This window comes from Neophocaena asiaeorientalis, unplaced genomic scaffold, assembly GCF_003031525.2.
Source record: "Neophocaena asiaeorientalis asiaeorientalis breed wild unplaced genomic scaffold, Neophocaena_asiaeorientalis_V1.1 scaffold67, whole genome shotgun sequence".
Classification (NCBI taxonomy): Eukaryota; Metazoa; Chordata; class Mammalia; order Artiodactyla; family Phocoenidae; genus Neophocaena; species Neophocaena asiaeorientalis.
Window position 1 is genome coordinate 9,739,479 of NW_020173731.1, and position 22,619 is coordinate 9,762,097.

At 38.3% G+C, this 22,619-nt stretch overlaps 1 protein-coding gene across 1 annotated transcript; it reads right to left on the bottom strand.

Moving 5' to 3' along the window:
• Window positions 1-5,164: 5,164 nt before the first annotated feature.
• LOC112403444 (apolipoprotein R-like) lies at window positions 5,165-10,695 on the bottom strand. The gene is made up of 4 exons (XM_024750879.1): window positions 10,611-10,695; window positions 7,192-7,362; window positions 5,894-6,069; window positions 5,165-5,302 (listed from the first exon to the last, which is right to left on the bottom strand). The coding sequence occupies exons 1-4, from the start codon at window positions 10,693-10,695 to the stop codon at window positions 5,165-5,167; spliced, it is 570 nt and encodes a 189-aa protein (XP_024606647.1).
• Between the last annotated feature and the right edge of the window lie 11,924 nt (window positions 10,696-22,619).

The following is a 22,619-nucleotide window of genomic DNA, read 5'->3' on the forward strand; positions in this document are numbered from 1 at the left end:
ATGTTGCTATGCACATTCCTGTGCATGTGTTTGTAGGAAGATATGCTTTCAATTCTCTTGCATATATGGTTGAAAATTAACTGCTGGCTCACATAGGGACTCTAACTTTTTGAGAAACTGTCAAACTTTTTCCAAACAACGACAGCATTTTACATTCCTACCAACAATGTATGAGTGTTCCAATTTCTCCACATCTTCCCAACATTTGTTATTTTCTACTAAAAAAATTACAGTAATCTCAGTGGGTGGGAAGCAGTATGCCACTGCAGTTCTGATTTGCGTTTCTCTGAGACTAATGATGCTGAGTATCTTTTCATGTGCCTACTGGCAACTTGTACACCTTCTTTGGAGAACCTTAATGATATCTTTAAATAAACAGAAATGTTTGTTTTAATATTAGGCAGTTTATAAATTTTTTCATAATGCCTTTTATGTTGTTGTGTATAAGGTTATCTTCCTACTTCAAGATCATGAAGATATACTTTTACATGTGTTATTTATTTATTTTTTTACTTTTCACATGTAGATCTATAATCCACTTTGGATTTCTTTTTGGTAAATGTAAGGTGAGGGTCACGATACAATATTTCCATGTAGCTCTACGATTAACGTAGGAAATATTCATTGAAAAGACATCACTTCCTACCACACTGAAGAGTCAAATTTTGCACAATTAAGGTAAATATACTACTGTAAATATAAATTTTATAAATATATATGTATGTATATTTTTTTTCTGGATATAGTCAGCTTGATTCTATTTGCACCAACACCCACTGTCTTAATTAATACACCTTTATAATCCATCTTTCTTGAAGTCTCTAATAATATTAGTTCTCCAGCTTTGTTCTGTTTCAAGATTATCTTGGCTATTCTTGGCCCTTTTCATGGCCCTGGGGTCTCGTGATAAACCCAGAAAATGAACAGATCACTTGTTTTTGTACTTGGCACCATAGAAAAAATTCCGTTCAGCAGAGAGCTTTAAAGATTGATCTTTTGTACTAAATCTTAGCTCATGGAATTCAAACATCCTTTTATGAAATGATTTTTGAACACTTACTGTGAACAAAGCCCACAAATGAAATGGTAAGTACAGTATATGACAGAGGTTAGTTCTACCTTCAGTGGGTAGTGGTCAGAGATACTCAGTAGAATCAAAGGGCTATAAATGATGCAATATAAAAATAATAGTATGTTGATAGAGGTTGACAGGTGGAAAGGACAGTGAAGTTGAACATAAACTTAGAAGCACACATTTCTTCATTTTACATAGTAGTACATATAAGTGTTAGAAACTCAAGAGAAAAGACTAAGTTCGATAAATCAGTAAGGAAGGGATTACAGAAATCTTCTCAGAAGGCACTGAGCATCTCCTAAGAAAAGACCGATAGATACATGTCCCATTTAAAAATAAAACAAACATACAAATAGTTAAACCTTCTTGCCCACCATGCTACAAAGAAGTTCACCAGTAGAGAAGCCTCACTCAATATGCAGAGATATGAATCAATATTTAAGGGTCCCACTCTTTTGTATGAATAGAGAGAAAGGAACGTCCCCCAAACTCCACCTATAATTAGTATTTTCAGAGACAGAAAAAATGATATTGAATCTATGATGAAAGAACAGAATAATACATTAAAAGAACATGTAGAGAACAAGAGCAAGTTACTGGAAATTAAAATGTGATAGATTTTAGTCTTCAATAAAAATCTTAAAATACAAAGTCAGGAAAATCTTCCCAAAAGTAGGCTGCAAAAAACAAGATATGGGAAGTAGGACAGAAAAAAAAAAAGGTTAAAACAATATTTTACTAAAGGGAGTTCTGAGGTGGGTGGGGTGGAGGGATAAGACAAAAATAAAATGAAAACAGAAAATAACAGAAAAAAATTTTAAAAATTTTCCCTGACCTAAAGGTTATGTGTTTACAGGTCAAAAATTCCCAACAAGTACCCAAGTTAATGTATGAAAAACATCTTACAGCAAGGCCACAGGGATAAAGAGAAGATACTAATATCTCCCAGAGAGAGAGACAGAGAGAGAGAAGATAAAAATCAACAACACTGTAACAAGAACTGGAATACCGTGGATTCTTCCATAGCAGAAATGGAAGGCACGTGGCAGTGGGAAAATGCCTTCAAAATTCTGAGAACACAAACTTCTACATGCAAACAATCTATCAATTAACTATGAGGGTAGAAAAAAAAAGTTAAACATGTAAGGACTCAAAAATTTACTTCCCAGGCACCTTCTGAAGGATCTGTTCCAACAAAAATGAGGAAATACACCAGAACAAAGACTTGGAATCAAAGTAATATAGAGAACAGCAAAGAGAAGACCTAAGATTTAAAAGTAAACCATTTATTTCAGAATCACTGAGAAGAGAGCCTGGGAAGAAAATATCCAGGAGTGATGGTGGAGAAGTATGTGGAATTAAAACAGCATCTGACATGTCTGAGCATTAGGAACTAGATTGCTAGACTATGACAGATCTTTTGGAGCATGTAGCAAGAATCAGCAATAGGAACATAGAAAACTAAACAAAAAACAAGATAAATTATTAATGCCTTAAAAATTAAAGAGCTGAAAAGCAATATATTCACAGATCACTGTTAAGCTTACCTTGGCTTAGCAAAGATCAAGATTTGCTTAATCAGTCAATACATAATGTTTAAAAATAACAAACATAAGTATAATAAGAATATTATTTGGAAATATGTAGATAAACATCATAACACAGAGCTAAAGGAGTTGAAAATGGTTATTTTGGGGGAAAGAGACCAAAGGGTGGAATTGAGTGGATCAGAAAATCTTAGGGTTTTCATTAAAAGGTTTTTTTTTTTTTTTGGATTATTTGACTTTTTAATTATTTGCTTGTAATACTTTAATAAAATATTAAATTATTAAAATAAAGTTGCATAAGTAATAGAGGTTTAAGTACATTATTTAAAGCCCTAAAGATAAGTAATCACTAAAAATATATAAAATTAAATGAGACTGACCAATGGAGAGAGAGAAGAGAGGGAAAGTCGATGCTAGATTGATCAATTTTGTAGCAGGAAATCAAAATATATGTTTAGAGAGAAAAAGTCATGTGATATGAGTTCATATCACATAAGGCAGAAGAGGGAAGAATCTCTTATTTTTTATAAATCCGTTTGTAAGGTTTGAATTCTTGTTTTCCTGCACATATATTACTTCTATAATTATAATTATGTGTAATTAATTTAGAATTAACACACGAAAGATTGTGGCATAATTCACATCAGTGTGGAAAGGTCTCCACACTGCCCTGGATGGAGACTTGCAGGGGAGGAAATATGAGACTCAGGTTTCAGAGATGCCCCTGAATCTTCTCTACAGCTTGGCGCCCAGACCTGGAATGGATAGTCCTTTGTTTATCTGAGTACATTCATGGATTTTTGGATATGAAATCCCTGAAACTAGGGAAAGACAGATTGCTAAAATGCTTTCCCTAATAAAGTAAAAAGAAATGGGTTTCCGAGGCAGTGATAGCAAGAACAGATGAAGTGTGATAAGGAGTGATTTGAGAAGGGAAAGCATCAGACCAGAAAATTCTAGAGGCTGGCAGGGTCATGCTGGGAAAGTCAGCTAGAAGAGGTTCCTGGTGGCAGGGAAAGGCAATGGTCTTTTAAGATCAGAGTTATGTAACATTCGATGTGAAAGTCCAGTCTTGTGCAGCCAGCCAGACATCCCTCTGTTAACTCAAGAGCGTTAGTAAAAGTCTGCTATGCAACTTTCTTATGTGACTGCTATTTTGAAGAAATCAAAGAAAAGAGGTGATCTTCTCTATAATTGATCAAGATGCAGTGGAGAACCAGAGGCCAGCCTTAGTAGCTAAGTAAGCATGAGTGAGAATGACATTTGGGGAGGCAAAAAAATGGAAGAAGAGGTGACCATAAGAAATTATAAGACTCCCCAGAATATCCAGAGATATAAGAATAACACGTGTGGGATAAGCATTGAAAGCTCTACCCAGGCCCTCAGACCTTTTTACCATTTCTGTGCTCTACTCTGCAGGCTTCTGTGTACTCTGGTTTCTTAGGGTTATACTTCCACTCTTTTGGGAGGACTCCCCTCAGGCTGCTAGTCAGATTTGTAGTCACACAGAAAGAGCTGGATGCCCTGGGGGCTCATGTGCCCACAGGGTGTCCCTTCACCAATAACTGACTGGTACAGCAGAATGAAAGCCCAGTTCCTTTACCTGGAATTGGGACAAAATGTACACAAACTTATAGTCCAGGGTTCCCTTCTGGGTCAAGGTTAAGCTACCCTCCTTCGACTTTGCCTGGTCACCCTACTACGTGCCTTCCCTGTCCCATCCTGCTTACCCTACTCCTTTTCCCATTTCTCCTTTGAGAACTTGGAGAAGTTCCTTAATAAATTACTTTCACACAAATTCTCTTCTCAGGGTCTGCTTCTGGAGACTCTGTCCTAAAAGAGACACTAAAGCTATTTTAGTTGAAGTATTAAAGAAAAGAGTGATCACACTGGATGGGAAGACTTGGACATGCTCAAGAAGAATACTTGGGTTTCACACAGGCTTTCAAAGGTATCCAAGCTGGTTATTATTGGATGGAGTGTATGTCAAGCAAAACCAAATATACCTTAAATATAAAGAGGAACTGAGAAGTTGTTCCAGAGAAAATATTGGTAATCAATAGAAAGAGAAAGGAAAAGACGGAGGAAGATGTGATATTTGACCTGGGCACTGAAGGGTGAGTAGGAAGTGAAGATGTAGTGTAAATACATCTCAGACAAGGCTCCAGTATGAATATAGAAAAGAAGCATTAATTAGAGAAGCATCAGGAAGTGATTGATATAGGGCCCTAATTTCTCATTCCAAGGGGATCAAAGTGAAAACAAAGACACTGCATTTTTGACAGATGATTATTTATTTTTGCCATTCCACCAAATCTAAGGAAGCAGAAGCTTAAAATGAGATAGGATATAAACCACCAATAGTTCCACATTAGCAGTGGCATCAAAAATTTCAAAGATTCTTCTAACACAGGTATTTTTTCAGTAAATAATAGCACTTAAGGACCAGTAGAGTTGCTAATAAGGGAAATGTACCTAATTCTCTGTTTTTAAGGGGAAGAGAGGGGAAATAGATGTACTGATTTTTAACTGGTGCTCCACTTCAAGTCTGTAGCTCCAATCTTTCAATCTCCAGAGACAGTTTATACACCTCCAGGGCCATTTTTACATCCTCTGGACTTGGAAGACACTGCATGAGTTTCCTGCCTGCGAGTACTTGTTCACAGCCCGAGAGAACTTCCTAAAGGAGATAAAAGGATGGTTTGAGAGGCTTATCTCCAAACTGTGAAGGTATAAGATTACTTCAGGATGCTTATTGATGACAATAAAATTGGAGTATCAAGACCCTCCTTAGGACTGATGCAAGAAATCAGAAGATACTTTGTGCATCTCAGCAAAGTATTTGCCCTAAGATCGAGACCAGCATTGCTCTAAGGCAGCAATGAAACTAAGCAGAGAAGGAACAGCACTGCAGAAGATACCCGGGGAACTTCTTCAGGGTCAGCTGAAGGGATGGATCTGATGTCTATGCAAAAGCATAGCACTTACTGTAATAGAAAATGTAGAGCTGGGAGCCAGGTTGCCTGTATCTATGGAACCCTCCTATCTAGGGGCTTGGTCTTTCTTGCTATAAAATAAGAGAATTAGAACTTGCTTTAAGAGCTCAACATGTGCTTTGAGAGTAAAAGTGCTGATTCTGACATTGATTTAAACAACTCAGAAATGAGTCCCAATAAAAGTCAGATCTCATCAGTGTTGGCTGGAACAGTGCTCTGGAGCAGGTTACAATTTTTACAATGTGATAGAATACCCCGGAGTGTCTGCCACTTACCCACTCACACTTGGGCACTTCTGGGTACCAGGTTCTGTTCTCTGAGCAGATGATACTCGGAGAGCCGACCACACTATAGCCAGAGTCACACTGGACAGTGACAGTTTCAGACTCAACATACTGTTTCTTGTCCAGAGACACAGTTCCATCTTTTATCTCTGGTTTCAGACACATAGCTGTAATGGAAACACGATTTTGATCATTTTGTGATTCTCACAAAATGATCCTTAGATCTTACAATAGGAAAGAATACTGGGGGGTGAGAAACACTGATAATAAATTTTGCCTGCAGTCTGAGAGTTGTTCTTTAACTACATTTATTGTATTATTATAACAATAAAATTAATAACAACAATATTAATGTTAATGTATAGCTATCACCAACATAAAACACTATTATTGTCTACACTTTGCTGGAAAGAAAAATTAGGTAAAGACAATTTATGTGACTTGTCATATTGCGTAGCTTTTAGGTGACATGATTATGATATAAACCTAGGTATTGTGGTCTAAAATCTGAGTTTTAAAAACTACTGTATGTCAAAACCTGACTCTTTTCAGCATCTTAAGTATGTAATTTCTATTCTTATGCCCTTAGTATCTTCCTGTATTAAATGGAGACAATGGTGGGATATTAGACACTTGAGTTGCTGTTAGCCGTGTGGTAAGAAAAAAAAAAAAATGCACACCTAATCTTGGTCTCATATCAGGTCAGCTTCTCTATGAGGAGGTGATGACATGCACCAGGTACTAATGGAGATATCAGATACTTCAAGGAGGTTTGGGATTTTTCCATGAGTCCTCATTCTAACTTTCACAGGAATTCACTAAAATTTTGCTGAATCCTCACTATTCTCTTAAATTAAAAATGATTATCTCTAACTCTTGAATATTGATAAAGGTAGTACTGTAAAGCAGTGTGAAAACTACGGTCCATTTAATGTGGTGTTGGGTTCATTGACTACTCATTGGAGAAAAACAAATTTTGACCGCTACTTTACACTATAAACCCATAAGAATTCCAAGTGGGCTGGGGATATCAATGTGAAAGGTAAAGCACAAAGCTCTGGAAGATAACATAGAATATTTTTGAGACAAATATTTTTTAATACCGCACATATTTTTTAAACAGCACAGTACCACATCCAAGTATTAAATACAGGAAATGAATAAATAAATAAATACATACATACATACAAATTTCTAAGTGCTGCCTCTCGCTGAGGGGAAACCACACTGTCAGAACTTGCATGGCAGTCCTACCATCTTAGCAAGGGCCATCAGTAAAGTGGAGTTACCTTTACACTGAGGAACTAGAGATGACCAATGTGAATTTCTGCAGGTGATTTTTTCTTCTCCAACCAGAACATATCCTTCATCACATTTATACTGCACCACAGTAGTAAAGGAAAAAATTGGACTCACATCTTCATAGGATCCATGGGCAATGCTAGGAAACATGTCGCAGTCTTGAATGGCAAAAGAGAAGGGTAGAAGAGAATGAGCTAGAGTTTAGTTAACTATTCAGAGTGATGGACTCTTCCCATTTTATAGAACAAAGTCATTAAATTATACTGCTGAGGTATGTTTCATTTACTTAAAATCACTAGGAATGATTTATTGAGTTCTTAACCACTTGCTAGACACTGTGTTAATCATCATCTATATGTTATACCATTTAATCCTCATGCTAACTCTCTGAGGCCGTATGAGCATCAGACTCACATTAGAGAAAAGGAAACACAACCTTACAAGGTCATAGCTAGTAAGTACCAGTAACATGAATCAAATTAAGGATTCAACTCAGGTTTGTGTTAGTACAAAGTCCACTGTCACTTTCTGGAATTCTGCTCTCGGTACTGATCATTGGACTTTCACTTTCTACGGCATCAATGGATGCTTAAAGGCCATAAAATGAAAGTTTGGGCTGGAGAGCAATACTGTCCTGTGACTTGCAAAGTCTAGCAATGCTCCATATTTCCTTAAGCAAGTAGCTCAGAAACCAGTTAGAAAACTCTTACCTCCCTCACTTAAAGACAATGTCAGGAATTTAAGACAGGTCAGAAATTTAAATTATTTTAAGAATAATACTTGGGGAAGTATTTTTATAAAGCTTTCGATATCCTGTGAACACCACCTGCAGTCCCAGGTGAGGCTAATGTGTGAGAGAATTTATGCTTCACATTGAGAGAAGGACCCTCAGGAGATCACTCAGAAAACCTAATGTGGCTCCTTTCAGGCTGGGGGGACATTAGTCACAGCAAACTAGTGTCTAGCTCCTGTCTGAGAAATCTAAAAGGCAAAGGATGGGCTGTCTAGTGACAGGCACTCTAAGGCTCTAAGGTGAGACTGAAGAACAGATTTCTGCTGCTTTGAGGTTGGCCTGGACTCCTGACATTGTCAGAAGCAAGGCTGAGTTAGCACTTCCAGTAGATTAGAAATGGGCTGCATGAGAAAGACAGTCATGGTGGAATTGTCCTCAGGCCAGTCCAAAAGGGTCTCCTGAGGTGGGAGGAAGCCTTCTGTAAAAACAAAATAACTCTAGAAGTCACCAGATGATACCTAGGAAATAGGAAATGAACAACCAGAATCAGAGGTGGATCCCTGGATCAGCCAGACTCTGAACTGCAAATTGCACTTAGAAGATCCTCAGTGATGATGAAGGACCAATTTAAAAAGAAAAAAAAAAAAACTCACAAGAGAGGATAAGCTTTAAATACCCATGAGGCCAAGAGCCAGCTCAGGTTCTTGTTTCCCTTACCTGTGCTCCTCTCAAAACTTCAACTCTGGAGGGTTCAGAAAGCATAGTAACGGTAACTCCAAGTAAGTTCTGTTTTAGTTGTGAGGAAAAGAAATTCATCTGTGTATAAATCAACAGCTTCCATACAGCCTTTCTTAAACCTCAGATTAAGCACCTCCATAAAAATATAAAAATGGCTCTTAGTTTTTATAAGTAAGTACATATATACAGTTCTGTACTAGGTTTTTCTTGCAGTGTACTTTAAAACATAAGATTTAACCATACAAATAGTTCTACCACAACACTAGTCACACTTGTGCCAGAGGATTAGAACAGGAAATTAGTTCTGTAGGAGAAGGTGGTGACAGAACTGGGCACCAGAGTATCCAGGGAAGGCATCCAGGAATAAGTTGGAGATACCTTGAAGGACGGATAGAAGGTAAGTAGTTGACAAGATGTGAGAGGCAGATGGATATTGAGGCAATGGCGAAGTCTCTGGCCTCAGAAGGTCATTACTGTGAGAGAGGGGAGGCAGAATCAGAAAGGAAGATTTACATCAGAGTTGGCAGACATTAAATGCCATTAGAGTCAGGGTCATGGGTAATGGGAAGATTTGAGGAAACAGAAGAGAAAGGGAAAGGGAAACAGAAACATGAAAAAATAATTGAAAGACTTGTTGACAAATTTGATAAGGCTTTCCTCTACTACCTCAGTCTCTAGAAGAGGGGAACTTAGAGATGAAGTTGGAGGACTGAAAACCCCCAAGCATAAAGTTCTTTATCCTGTACTGATACTATAACCGAAATTAATACTGTCCCTCAATAATGTTCATGCATCTGATATGAAAAATCATCTTTCAAATATGGATATTCCTTAATTAACCCATGCTTTCCCCCTTACCAGTCTCAGTGAGGAAGAAAACATGGCTTCCACATTTCTAAATCAGTAAGCTAGCTCACATAAGAGCATTCAGCCATTATTTTCAGCTAAGAATATTCCCTGTAAGCTATCCCAAATCTCCCATTTTTATGCCATGACAGCTGTTTCAGGGAACAAATTCATAAATATTTTAAATTTATTATGAAAATTAATTCTCTTAGATAAAATGTTAGCTAACAAAAGAATAAAACATCACTTTGCTTAGAGGACATTTCCATCTAAATTCTGTAAAAATAAATTAATCTTCATAGTGACAGGTCTTCAGTTCTGGTAAGTTCTCTCAAATGCTTTGGCTTCTCATTCATTGCTAAAAATTTTCTTACATTTCAATAACCATGCCTTACTTTTATATAATGGTTTAGAATTCATGAAGCACTCTATATTTTTACTCTAGAAAATTTACTCCGTATTTGTAATAACAGAAAATATTTTTGTTTATGGATGGAATTTTAAAAATTTAAGCAATAACTAAGATTGTAGATGGTATAATTAACCTATTTGGAAAGTAATCTGTCTTAAGCATTTTAGAGCATTTAAATTCAAGAAATTGATTTAAAAATTAAAGATTATTCCTTGCTAAAGCAGCCTCACAAGAATTTTTGCATTTCAACACTTTGTTATTCTAGACACTATAAAATCCTCTATCTGAATTGGAACAACTTCTTTTATACTTAAATTTTATTTCTTATTAATATAGTTCATTGCACTCTCTCAAAAAGATTATGACATATCATCATTTCACTGAATTTGTTTTGTTTTTCTTTTTGTTTTTTCACCTCTTTATTGGAGTATAATTGCTTTACAATGGTGTGTTAGTTTCTGCTTTATAACACAGTGAATCAGCTATACATATACATAATCCCCATATCTCCTCCCTCTTGCGTCTCCCTCCCACCCTCCCTATCCCATCCCTCTAGGTGGTCACAAAGCACCGAGCTGATCTCCCTGCATTTCACTGTATTTGATTAATTCCTAATTGGGTATTTTTCTACATATGTTAGAGAAAATACCCCCTTTCCCCATAACCTCTGTACTCACCACACAAGCAGGAAGGGCACAGCAATAGCACCAAGACCCCAAAAAGATGCAGTGCTGGGAAAATGCAGGACAAATTGGTGGCCATGGCACAGTCTCAGAGGGGCCACAGTGGCACTCAGCTGTTCTCAGACACCTTGGATCAAGATGAGGAAAAGTAAGCAACAGTTGAAATGGTGCCTAAGCAAAGAAAGGCAGCCTTGGCAAAGCCCAGCTATGTGTCAGTAAAGGGGAGGGATTGGGGGAGTGACTAGAAGGCCAGGTGCTTGGCATAGCTCTGACAGGGACAAGCTCAGAAGGCCCCTTCTTGGGCAGAAGCATCTGGAGGCCTCAGGAATTCTGTATGTATTTACTATTGTAACCCCAAGGCTTTCTTGCAGTTCAGATACAGAACATGATGAATTCCTTTCTGGATTTATATACATGATGTTCTCTGAGTAAACAAGAACACGTGGTGCAAGGACTTCAGCTCATGATGCACAGTGTCCGATGCACAGTTGTCTCCTCAGGAGGTAGAAGCCATAGCATGACGGGAGATAAGACGTCTGAGAAGCAGTCCCTGTCCAGGGAGTGGTGCCTTTAATCAGGGGTATGAATTGCTCACAGATAAATAGGTTTTTTAAAAGTCTAGAAAATTATGTTTCTCCCTAGATAGCCCACAGTCTAGCCAGAACAGAGTAAAATGTCTCTCAGTGTGAAAATACTAAAGATCTTGCCCAAACAATAATTATTCTCACAATACTTCAGTAGGAACTTCTTTTCCCTATTTCCTGGGTCTTCTATTGCACATAAAAAAGCAAATAATTCGCTATAGGAAGATATTCTAGTGTAGAAACTATTTTAGCCTGTGTTTGTAGCACAGAAAAAGCATGCACTGAAAGTTAAATTGTTGAGGATGATGAGTTAAGAAGAAAGGAAGATTTATTATGACTCTCAGAATACCTGAATGATGCTGGATTTGAGTGAAGCCCCAAATTTTGTCTCTAAGCACTAAAAGACAAGTGGATGGAAGGCACATGTGTTATTTTTCATGGATTATTAACCCCCAAGACTAAGATTTCTCTTAACCATCTGGGACTGCCTGTCTATTTATCCAGATCATTTCCTAAATTTTGTCTCCTTTAGTGGGCCAGAAGAAACTACTAACGTGGATTCTATACTTTGCCCACCAACTGTAGATTGCTGTTCCTAGAGGAGATGAAGATAGTTGGCTAAACAAAAGAGAAGACTAAGTTCTGGGAACTGTCCTAATGAGCTTCACTACTCGGCTGACCTGGAGTGACTCTACATATCAATAATAGCCAAAATGCTTACTTCTCAAAAATAAATGAGAAGAATTACCAAATATAGCTGAGTGAACATCTTTGGCATACTAAAGAAAACAAAATTAAATTTCAACTTCCTAGATAGAAAGAAAAAATAAATAAACCTACTAAATGGCTGCTGCCTTTAGAAAGAGGAGCCACAATAAAGCAATTTAAATGATTAACCAGAAAGTTTTGCTGAGCTGCTTTTAATCTTTAAGCACATTACATACCAGAACTTTACCTAAGTTATCATAACTGATCCTCAGAAAAACCTGTGACCTGGTTCTTACCTTCCTCTTTGCATAGATGAGGAAACAGGTTCAAATAGATTAAGTAAACTGCCCCCAAACATTTCAGATAATGAGCAGCTAAGCCAAATTCTGAACCCAAGACTGCTTATAAATTCAAGAATTTTTCTTTATACCAAAATAATTTCCACTTACTGGCCAATAATGGTTTTCCTTCAGAACACTGAACCAACCATTTGGGAGTAAATCAGCACTGTTGGCCTTTACTCAATAGTAGTCTCACCCTCCAGTTGCTGTTGGTGCTGCAGTTAGTGGCTTGGACCTGTGACCTCCTCCAGGGAATGTGCTGGGATGGCAAGAAACACCCCTTCCTGATGTACCTAGGAAGTTATACCCTGTCCCCCGGGAGCAACGAATGCCGACTGATATTGGAGTACAAAAGCTATGACTCCTTGCCTCAAGGCTGGACAATGCTGTGGTGCAATCTACACTCTAGAGCCACCATGAATCAGGTGATTCTCCACTTAACCTGAGAACAGTCCTTGATCAGCTCCTTTCTCTCCGTATCCTGCTGCTTTATTCCCCTAGAGTTGTTTTTTCTTTTTGTTTTTGCTGAAGATCACAGCATCAAAAATTCACATGCATCTGAATGCCTTCTGAAGAAGCTGACTGAAGACAGTTTGTACCACTAATGCATCTAGGAAGCAAACTATAAGAATGGGATCCTAGAATTGGATCATTCTTCAGCCAACTGACCATCAAGACTCCATCTCTGGTGATTCATGAAATATTGATAGTCCTGGCTTGCTGTGTCCTTGCAACGAAAAACATTTTTACCTGGTAAACTCCCATGGCATGTAGATGGAAGGAGATGCATTGGCTGTGCAATATCTCTGACACTTGAGAAGTGCAATAAAAATAGCAATTATTAGGATTTTGCAAGGGACAGTTGAGTACCATTGATGCAGGCCCAGTACCCCTTGCCTGAAAATGAGAGCTCAACACAATCAATCACAATTCAAATCCAAGTGTGAAAGCTACTAGTTACTATTTAAAGAAACCGTTATCTCAGGTAGCTGGGAGGCTAATCATGCTAAGGACCAGGTTCAGGGTATAATCATAAAGGAATACTAGAACCTCAATAAAAAGTGAATTCTTAACCCTGGCAAGCCTCCTACTCAGACTCAGGGCCCTTTTGGAAGGAATGGTGCCTTTAGATTTTCAATGAGGATATCTGGGTAGATGCACTACAGAACCATGAACACCAGATTCCCCTAAACCCAAAGAGCCTATATAATTGGCCCAGTATCCCTTGTTATAAGATAGTGCCCCTGTTGCTTGAAGACTATGCAGAGGAATCAAATGTGACAGATATCTTATAAGGTCATAATTGCCTTCCTCAAGATTTACCCCCCCCACCTCCCCTCCAGGCATCAGACCAATAGCTGGAATCAAATCTCAGCATGAACTGACTAAAGGCATGCCACACCTGCTGAGGGAAGAGAGAAATCATATGCAGGATCTATGGGACCTAGTTAGCATGAGTTTGGAGATAGGAGAGCATGCCTAGGAGGGGATCCCAAAGCAGGATAAGGGAGAGTTTGTCAGGATAGGGGATATTCTCCCTTAACACAAGATTTAACACCCTGGCAAGTGCCCTGAGGGTCAGTTCTTACATGTTTCTGGATGATTTGGGAAGGTTAGTAAAAATGATGGTCAATATTAAATGTGTAGAGATGTCAGAACAGCCATGGCAGGCTAAGTAGGAAGTGATCAAAGGCTCAGAGAAGTAGACGTGTTAGAATGGTCTAATTTATAAAACCAGAAGACCAACCTGCTATCTTCTTCATGGGAGCCCTGAGGACAATAAGCAATGTACTAGTGACAAGGACCAAAATTATACAGTAACTTAGTTGTGGCTGGCCCTCTGAAGGCTGCATCTTATGGTAGGAGATGTTGTTATCAAACATGGCTGTTTAGCAGCACTGGGGAATATAGAATCCCAGGATAGCAGGGCTAAGTGGAAGAACTTAACCTTCAAAAGCAGGTTAGGTGAAAAATACTGGAGGGCTAGAACCAGGGAGATGCAAAAGATGTACCTAGGATGCAAAATTAAATAAGAACTTATTCTCAGGTTGTGGAAACGCTGACCCTGAAAATGAGAGCCTCCTTAAGAGTGAGGCATGTAGGGCAGTAAGGCTGGAATGCAGCCAAGGGAAGAGGATATCCTGACCTGTAGAATCTGTGAAGAGGGTTAATAGATACGATGTTCCTTAGGGTAAGGATCAGCCAACATGGGAATTTCTTGATATATAATTAAAAGAGGTCAAAAATGAATGATACAAAGACCAAGGTCAGCTACTTTCATTGAATGTCATGATCTTTTACTCAGTTACTTTCCACCCTCCCCGCTTGGTAATTTTCTCACCAGTTCTCAGACTGAAAGTGAGGACAGATTCCTATGAGGAAGGACTGTGCAACACCATGGCAAGTATATATATTGTATACTTCTCCAGTCCTTGCCCCAAAGGAATCTTCAGTAATTTACTTAAGTCATTGTGCACTAGAATCTTTAGAGACTTGTTGGATCTGAACTATCTCTGTTACCTGGGAACATAAAGTGTCACCATGACCCCATTAAAATAGATGCTACAGGAGCCAGGCAATAAAAGGATTCCTAGTTCACGTCAATCTCACAGTGATCTATTGGGTTTTTGGACCCACCTGGTGGTCATTTCTGTGGTCCTCAAGTGTATAGCAGTTCACAGGACCCTCACATTAGTACTCTGATCTTTGGAATGAAAGCTATCAAGGTAAGGAAACCTATGTTTTTTTAAAAAAAACTATAAATATTATCATTTACTGCTAAAACACTGAATGCTTTTCCCTTAAGATTAGAAGTTGAGGCAAGGATATTGACTCTCATCAGTCCTATTCAGCAAAATATTGGAGGACCTAGCTAGTGCAATAAGGAAAGAAAAATGAATAAAAACATACAGTTTGGGGTTTCCCTGGTGGTGCAGTGGTTGAGAGTCTGCCTGTCGATGCAGGGGACACGGGTTCATGCCCCGGTCCGGGAAGATCCCACGTGTCACGGAGTGGCTGGGCCCGTGAGCCATGGCCGCTGAGCCTGTGCGTCCAGAGCCTGTGCTCCGCAACTGGAGAGGCCACAACAGTGAGAGGCCCGCGTACCGCAAAAAAAAAAAAAAAAGAAAGAAAGAAATCATAAACATCAGATCAGAAATAAATGAAAAAGAAATGAAGGAAATGATAACAAAGATAAATAAAACTAAAAGCTGGTTCTTTGAGAAGATAAATAAAATTGATAAACCATTACCAGATTCATCAAGAAAAAAAAAGGAGAAGATTCAAATCAACAGAATTAGAAATGAAAAAGGAGAAGTAACTGACACCACAGAAATACAAAGTATCATGAGAGATTACTACAAGTAACTACATGGCAATAAAATGGACAACCTGGAGGAAATGGACAAATTCTTAGAAAAGTACAACCTTCTGAGACTGAATGAGGAAGAAAGAGAAAATATAAACAGACAATCACAAGCACTGAAATTGAAACTGTGATTTAAAATCTTCCAACAAACAAAAGCCCAGGACCAGATGTCTTCACAGGCAAATTCTATCAAACATTTAGAGAAGAGCTAACATCTATCCTTCTCAAACTCTTCCAAAATATAGCAGAGGGAGGAACACTCCCAAACTCATTCTATGAGGCCACCATCACCCTGATACCAAAACCAGACAAAGATGTCACAAGAAAAAACTACAGGCCAATATCACTAATGAAAATAGATGCAAAAATCCTCAACCAAATACTAGCAAAGAGAATCCAACAGCACATTAAAAGGATCATAAACCATGATCAAGTGGGGTTTATCCCAGGAATGCAAGGATTCTTCAATATACACAAATCAATCAATGTGATGCACCATATTAACAAATTAAAGGAGAAAAACCATATGATCATCTCAATAGATGCAGAAAAAGCTTTCAACAAATTTCAACACCGATTTATGATAAAAACTCTCCAGAAAGTAGGCATAGACGGAAGTTATGTCAACATAATAAAGGCCATATATGACAAACCCACAGCCAACATCGTTCTCAATAGTGAAAAACTGAAACCATTTCCAGTAAGATCAGGAACAAGACAAGGTAGCCCACTCTCACCACTATTAGTCAACATAATTTTGGAAGTTTTAGCCACAGCAATCAGAGATGAAAAAGAAATAAAAGGAATCCAAATCAGAAACGAAGTAAAACAGTCACTGTTTGCAGATGAAATGATACTATACATAGAGAATCCTAAAGATACTACCAGAAAACTGCTGGAGCTAATCAATGAATTTGGTAACATAGCAGGATACAAAATTAACACACAGAAATCTCTGGCAGTAGTGCTGGGAAAACAGGACAGCTACATGTAAAAGAATGAAATTAGAACACTCCCTAATGCCATACATGAAAATAAACTCAAAATGGATTAAACCTAAACCTAAATTAAACTCAAAATGGATTAAACCTAAACCTAAATTAAACCTAAATTAAACTATAAAACTCTTAGAGGAAAACATAGGCAGAACACTCAAAAGATGTGACACATATATACAGCGGAATATTACTCAGCCATTAAAAGAAACGAAATTGAGCTATTTGTAATGAGGTGGATAGACCTAGAGTCTGTCATGCAGAGTGAAGTAAGTCAGAAAGAGAAAGACAAATACCATATGCTAACACGTATATATGGAATTTAAGAAAAAAAAATGTCATGAAGAACCTAGGGGTAAGACAGGAATAAAGACAGAGACCTACTAGAGAATGGACTTGAGGACCCGGGGAGGGGGAAAAGTAAACTGTGACAAAGAAAGAGAGAGGCATGGACATATATACACTACCAAACGTAAGGTAGATAGGTAGTGGGAAGCAGCCGCATAGCACAGGGAGATCAGCTCAGTGCTTTGTGACCCCCTGGCGGGGGTGGGATAGGGAGGGTAGGAGAGAGGGAGATGCAAGAGGGAAGAGATATGGGAACATATGTATATGTATAACTGATTCACTTTGTTATAAAGTAGAAACTAACACACCATTGTAAAGCAATTATATTCCAATAAAGATGTAAAAAAAAAAAGTTTCAGCAGATCTCCAGGGCACTCGAAAGCTGGATGGCCCTTTGAAGATGTCCAAGATTGGGTCAAGGGAAGTGGGCCTTTGAACCACTGTATCAACCTGTGAGTGATTATGGGCTGCCCTCAAGGAGAGATTGCATATTTGGTTCAGGCGGTTCCCCAAAAATGCCCTGTGGTGGTTAAAAATCCAGACTCTCAGGCCCCATCCCCTACAAATACATCCAGTAAGTCTTCAAGTATCTGAATTATTACTTAAATGCCCCCAGTGATTCTCATATGCAACAAATTGGAGAATCACTAGTCTAACAGAGATGCTTATTTATTCATTTCTCTATATATTCCATATTCCATGGTCCATCTTTGCTTCAAAATATAGCTTTAGTAGATATGTGTCTGGATAGACTCACAGTAGCTTAACTCCTTGCAAAAACATCAATCTCAACTTACGTTTTAATAGATCAACTCAGTTCTTATAAAACGCTATATATTTGGCTATTGGAAGAATAGTTTTGAAATTGGTGATGGTGCTGTCCATGACGTTATTCCCAGTTTCTTATAAAATAACCCATGAGATAAATTTTAATTTTCTATTTTAATATCACCTATTTTAGTAAGAGCAAATAAGGTCCTCTGTCAGAAATATTTTTAGTTTTATCAACCAACAGGAAATACATAACCATTGTATTTCCCATTTTTTCCTTGGTGGAAAATAAACAAAATTTAGATTATAAACCTAGATTTTAATAAATTTGCTGCTACTTTTCCAGCATTTCCTTCTTTATAGATTTAACTCTAAGCAATCGTTGAGTGATTTTGACTTCACATTTTTATTTTAGCAACTTTAAGTTATTCGTGCTCTGCTATTTATCAATGTATTGCCTTTAGCTCCAAATTCACCATTTATTACACACAACTGTGATCATGAACAGAATTCCTTTAAACATTTCCGCTTTGCAGTGAGCATGATGCTAAGCTTTCTCAGTAGAGGGTGCTAGAGGAACATTGTGGGAAGAAGATACGCTCCTGCTGTTTCCTGCTGCTTCACAGCGGGTTAGCATTGTGAGTCTAAGGATACCTACTAGCACTCTGCCCCAGCCCTGTGCCCAGAATGCAGAATCCCATGGTAATTTTGCAGCCCTGAACTGGTCTGGCCACCACCTTCCTGTGGTTCTCCTGACAGTGGTGCTATTCCAGGCCTCTTGCCACACTGGCACTCTGTCTGCATGCCTGCACACCTGACCACCAGCTGCCATGTGCCTGCACCCCATCTCTGTCTTGTAGGCTTGCCACTGGATTCCCTATCACTCTGCACACCTATGCTCCTGGCTACCATCGGCAGTCACTTCACTAACACAGAATGCTCTAGTGCCCCTGGCCAGCTTCAGGCCCACGTGCATACTCACCAGCTGCAGCTCATTTATGCCCTGCCTGCATTCCCAAGCGTGGTTTCTGTACACCATCTCTGGTCCAGGCAACTTATTGAACTTCCCCAGCATCTAGTAGGTTGCAATTATACCTTTTCCAATGAGATCTAAACCCAAGCATTGGAAAAGGCCCTCCTTTGAAGTTTGTCCTTTCTTGAGTACTTTCCCACAGCCCTAGGGAACCATATAGAGTTTTCTTAGAGCCTATAGCTTCTCTTTTATCACAATTTAATAATTCTTTATATTTAACTTCCCCTGTTTAAATCATTGTGTGCTTTCTCTCTCCTGATTAGACCCAGATTGATACCATGTACATTCTGGTATACCTTAAAAATGGATATAATTTAAAACTTGCAATACTCAAGCTTCCATCAGGTATTGAGCTAGATGACATCTAAAGGTTCTAAGAAAAAATAGTTTTGGGAAATAAAATTTTTTTCATTACATAAATTCATGTAGAGTATTTAAATATATTTTGAATATAAGAGAACTCATCATACCTTTAAATCTGCAAATAGGCTCATTATCGGTATCAGAAAATCGGTTATTTGCCTGAAATTGGTGACAAAAGGACTAAGAAGAATAACTCCTGGATTCAGAGGAATTTTTGAAAATAACATGCCCCTTTTTTGGGCTCCCATAAATACAAAATGTCAGTACAATCAATAGAGTCTCCCCTTAGTTAAAAATTTTCATGGCAGAGCCTCTGGTTTACCAATTTCCTTCTCCCCAAGGTTATTAAACCTAGAATAGAAATAATCCACTTAGCTGTAATTCATTTTCCTGTGTTCAGAGAATATTTGGCGGCTGAGGCTTTGTAGCTGACTTTCTTAGACTGAACTAAACTTTAGCACCAAATTAACATTTCATACAACTGTATACACTTTTTACTCACAACATAATTATTCAACATCACTGTGAGCAAACCTCTGAGGGAAATGCAAAGATGAACTAATCATAGTGGAAGGGAAGACATTTCATTAAAACAAAGAGACAAATGCAAATCCTCTGCGTTTTAGGAAAGGGAGCAACTATTTCAGGAAAAATGAAAGTTCTCTCAATGTTGATAGTGCAAAAGTAATGTGATGGAAATAGGCTGAGTGGTAGAGGGAGAAAACAGAATCCAAAGAGAATATAGAAGCAATAATCTTCTGGTCTTGCATGGTAGAAGTTCAAGTTGTAAATAAGCAAGCAGAAGACCAGAAGCTCTTTCTCTGGAGAAACTAGACAGCAGCAGAGAAGACACTAATAAACACTAATATTGGGGGCTTCCCCACTCTGTATTTGTCAGGAAACAGGACATCCAAAAGCTCAGTGGCTCAAATCAGACAGAAATGTATGTGTCTTTCATGAAACAGGAGGCATAAGAGCATTTAGGATGGTCAGTAGTTCTGCCCACATGATTAACCAAGGACCAGGTCCCTTCCTCCTTGTTGCTTCAGCATCCCACGGGATGCTACCCTCCTCGGCATGGCGGAAGTTGGTTCACCAGCACTCTGTCAGCATCTCAGCCTTCACCATGGGGAAAAAGGAATCAGAGAGCAAGCAGCTTCTTACCCCCACCCCCTTCCCAGTTTTATTGAGATATAATTGACATACAGCACTATGAGAGTTTAAGGTGTACAGCATAATGATTTGATTTACATGTATCATGAAATGATTATCACAATAAGTTTAGTGAACATCCATCATCTCATATAGATTCAAAATTAAAGAAACAGTAAATTTTTTCTTGTGATAAAAACCCTTAAGATTTACTCTCTTAACAACTTTCATATGTAACATACATCAGTGTTAATTATATTTATCATGTGGTACATTACATCCCTAGCACTTATTTATCTTATTACTGGAAGTGTGTACCTCTTGACTGCCTTCATCCAATTCCCCCTTCCACCTGAATCTGATCTCTTTTTCTATCAGTTTGTTTGTTTTTGAAGCATAATTGACCTACAACACTACGGTAGTTCCTGTTGCACAACATAGTGATTCAATATTTTTATACATTTCAAAATGATCACCATGATAAACATAGGTACAATATGTCATTACACAAAAATACTACATAGTTACTGACTATATTCCTCACACTGTACGTTTCGTACAGGTGGCTCATTTATTCTGCAACTGGAAGTTTGTACCTCTTAATCTCCCTCACCTATTTATTTCCTTCCCCCACCCTCTCCCCTCTAGTAACCACCTATTTGTTTTCTATATCTATAACTCGGTCAAGCAGCTTCTTTTTTAAGTAAGTGAGCAGGAAGTCACATCCATTGGAAAGTTGCTCCAAGGTAGGCTCTAGTGAAGAGAGGCAATGTGTCCTGATATTTTAAATGGTAGAAGGGGTTCTACTTCTTAAAATCAAAAGGGGGTTAATATAGAAAAACAATTAGCAGTCTCTGTTATGACAATTTAATTAAAAGTGCCTCACCTGTCCCATCAGACTACAAGTAAGCCTACAGTCAGCAAAATTTGTTCATATACGCGGAATTTTAAATGAGATTATTCAGGCCTCACTCTTCAAAAAGAACTGACCAGTGATCATTAATAAAGGTTTGCAGGGAGCAAAATAACACTAGCTATTACAAATAGCTCCATGGAGTCAAGAATGAATCTAGGTAGAGAGAACAGGATATTATTTTTTTTTAAGAAAAAGAAAAGAATAGAAATCATTTGGAAAACATTAAATATTCTTAAAAGAAATTGAAAAATTCAACAAAAGTGTTGGAATATAAAGCCAAGGGAATCTCCCAGGAAGTGTGTGAAGGGCTGGGGGTAAGAATGAAGACAGAAAACATAGCAAAAGTAGACAATCAACCAATCAACAGGGAGATCCAATATCAGACTAATTGGACTTCAGTAAAAGAAAACAGTGAAGAAATATTATTGAAGAAATTACATAAGAAAATTTCTCAGACCAGAAGAACATGAGTTTACAGTCTGAAAGCACTCATCAAAAACCGGCAAAGTGAATGAAGAAATAAAATATAGCAAAGTGCATCAGCATGATATTTTAGAATGTCACGGGTGATGAGTGTATCTTTAAAACTTCCAGAGTAGGGGGGAGAAAATCAGGTCAGAAGTCAGGATGTCCTCTGACTTCTCAATAGCTGTACTGGAAGTAATAAGACAGTGGAGAAATCCCTTTAAAATGAGAGGGAAGATTATTTTTAACCCAGCCTTCTACACACAGCCAAACTATCAATCAAGTGTGAAAATGAAGACAGTTTCAAACATGCCAAGACCCAAATTTTTACTTCCTATGCATCATTTCTCGGGCAGTTCCCAAAGGATGGGCTTTAGTAAAATGAAAATTCAAGGAAGAGGAAAACATGGATCCAAGAACCAGAGAAAGTAACAGATGTGAGTCTGCAGGTGAGACAGCATCCACCATGTGCTGAAGTGTGTAGCAGACCATCAAGCATCCTGTCCATGTCACTAGGGCCCTACCACTTCAGCACAGTCTGGATAACTTCCAGATGCCAGTTCTGCTTCCTTTTGCCTAGGCTTTTCCAGAACTATTTAAAGCCATTCTGATTTTGGCTTAGCAGGAAAAATGGTGGTAAGTAACACCTCCCAGAAGCAGCTCTCAATTAACAACTGATGGAAGTTAGTATCACTACCCCAGCTCCCTCACCTTTGGGTGATTACCCTGAGGTGTGAGTTCAACATCTTTACCAGTTTCCCCTGGTGTTAGGCTCCTGTCATCTTAACTGGCTTGATAACATACCTTTATTGTCTGTCTTTCCTTCCCTGTCTCACTGCCTTACTCATCTCCTGGTGTTTCCTGCATCTTCCAAACAAACTACTTACACTTTAATTCTTGTTTCAGGGTCTGCTCCTGGTGGAACCTAAACTAAGGCCAAGTGGGAGAGTGGAGGGCTCT

Bases quoted from the DNA above. Each gene is read 5' to 3' on its own strand.
- LOC112403444 (XM_024750879.1), bottom strand. From the start codon at position 10,695: ATGGCCACCAATTTGTCCTGCATTTTCCCAGCACTGCATCTTTTTGGG. The intron at 6,070-7,191 runs GTAACTCCACTT...TTTCCATTACAG, and splicing joins TCTAGTTCCTCAGTGTAAAG to CTATGTGTCTGAAACCAGAG. The intron at 5,303-5,893 runs GTAAGTGGCAGA...TATCTCCTTTAG, and splicing joins AAGTGCCCAAGTGTGAGTGG to GAAGTTCTCTCGGGCTGTGA.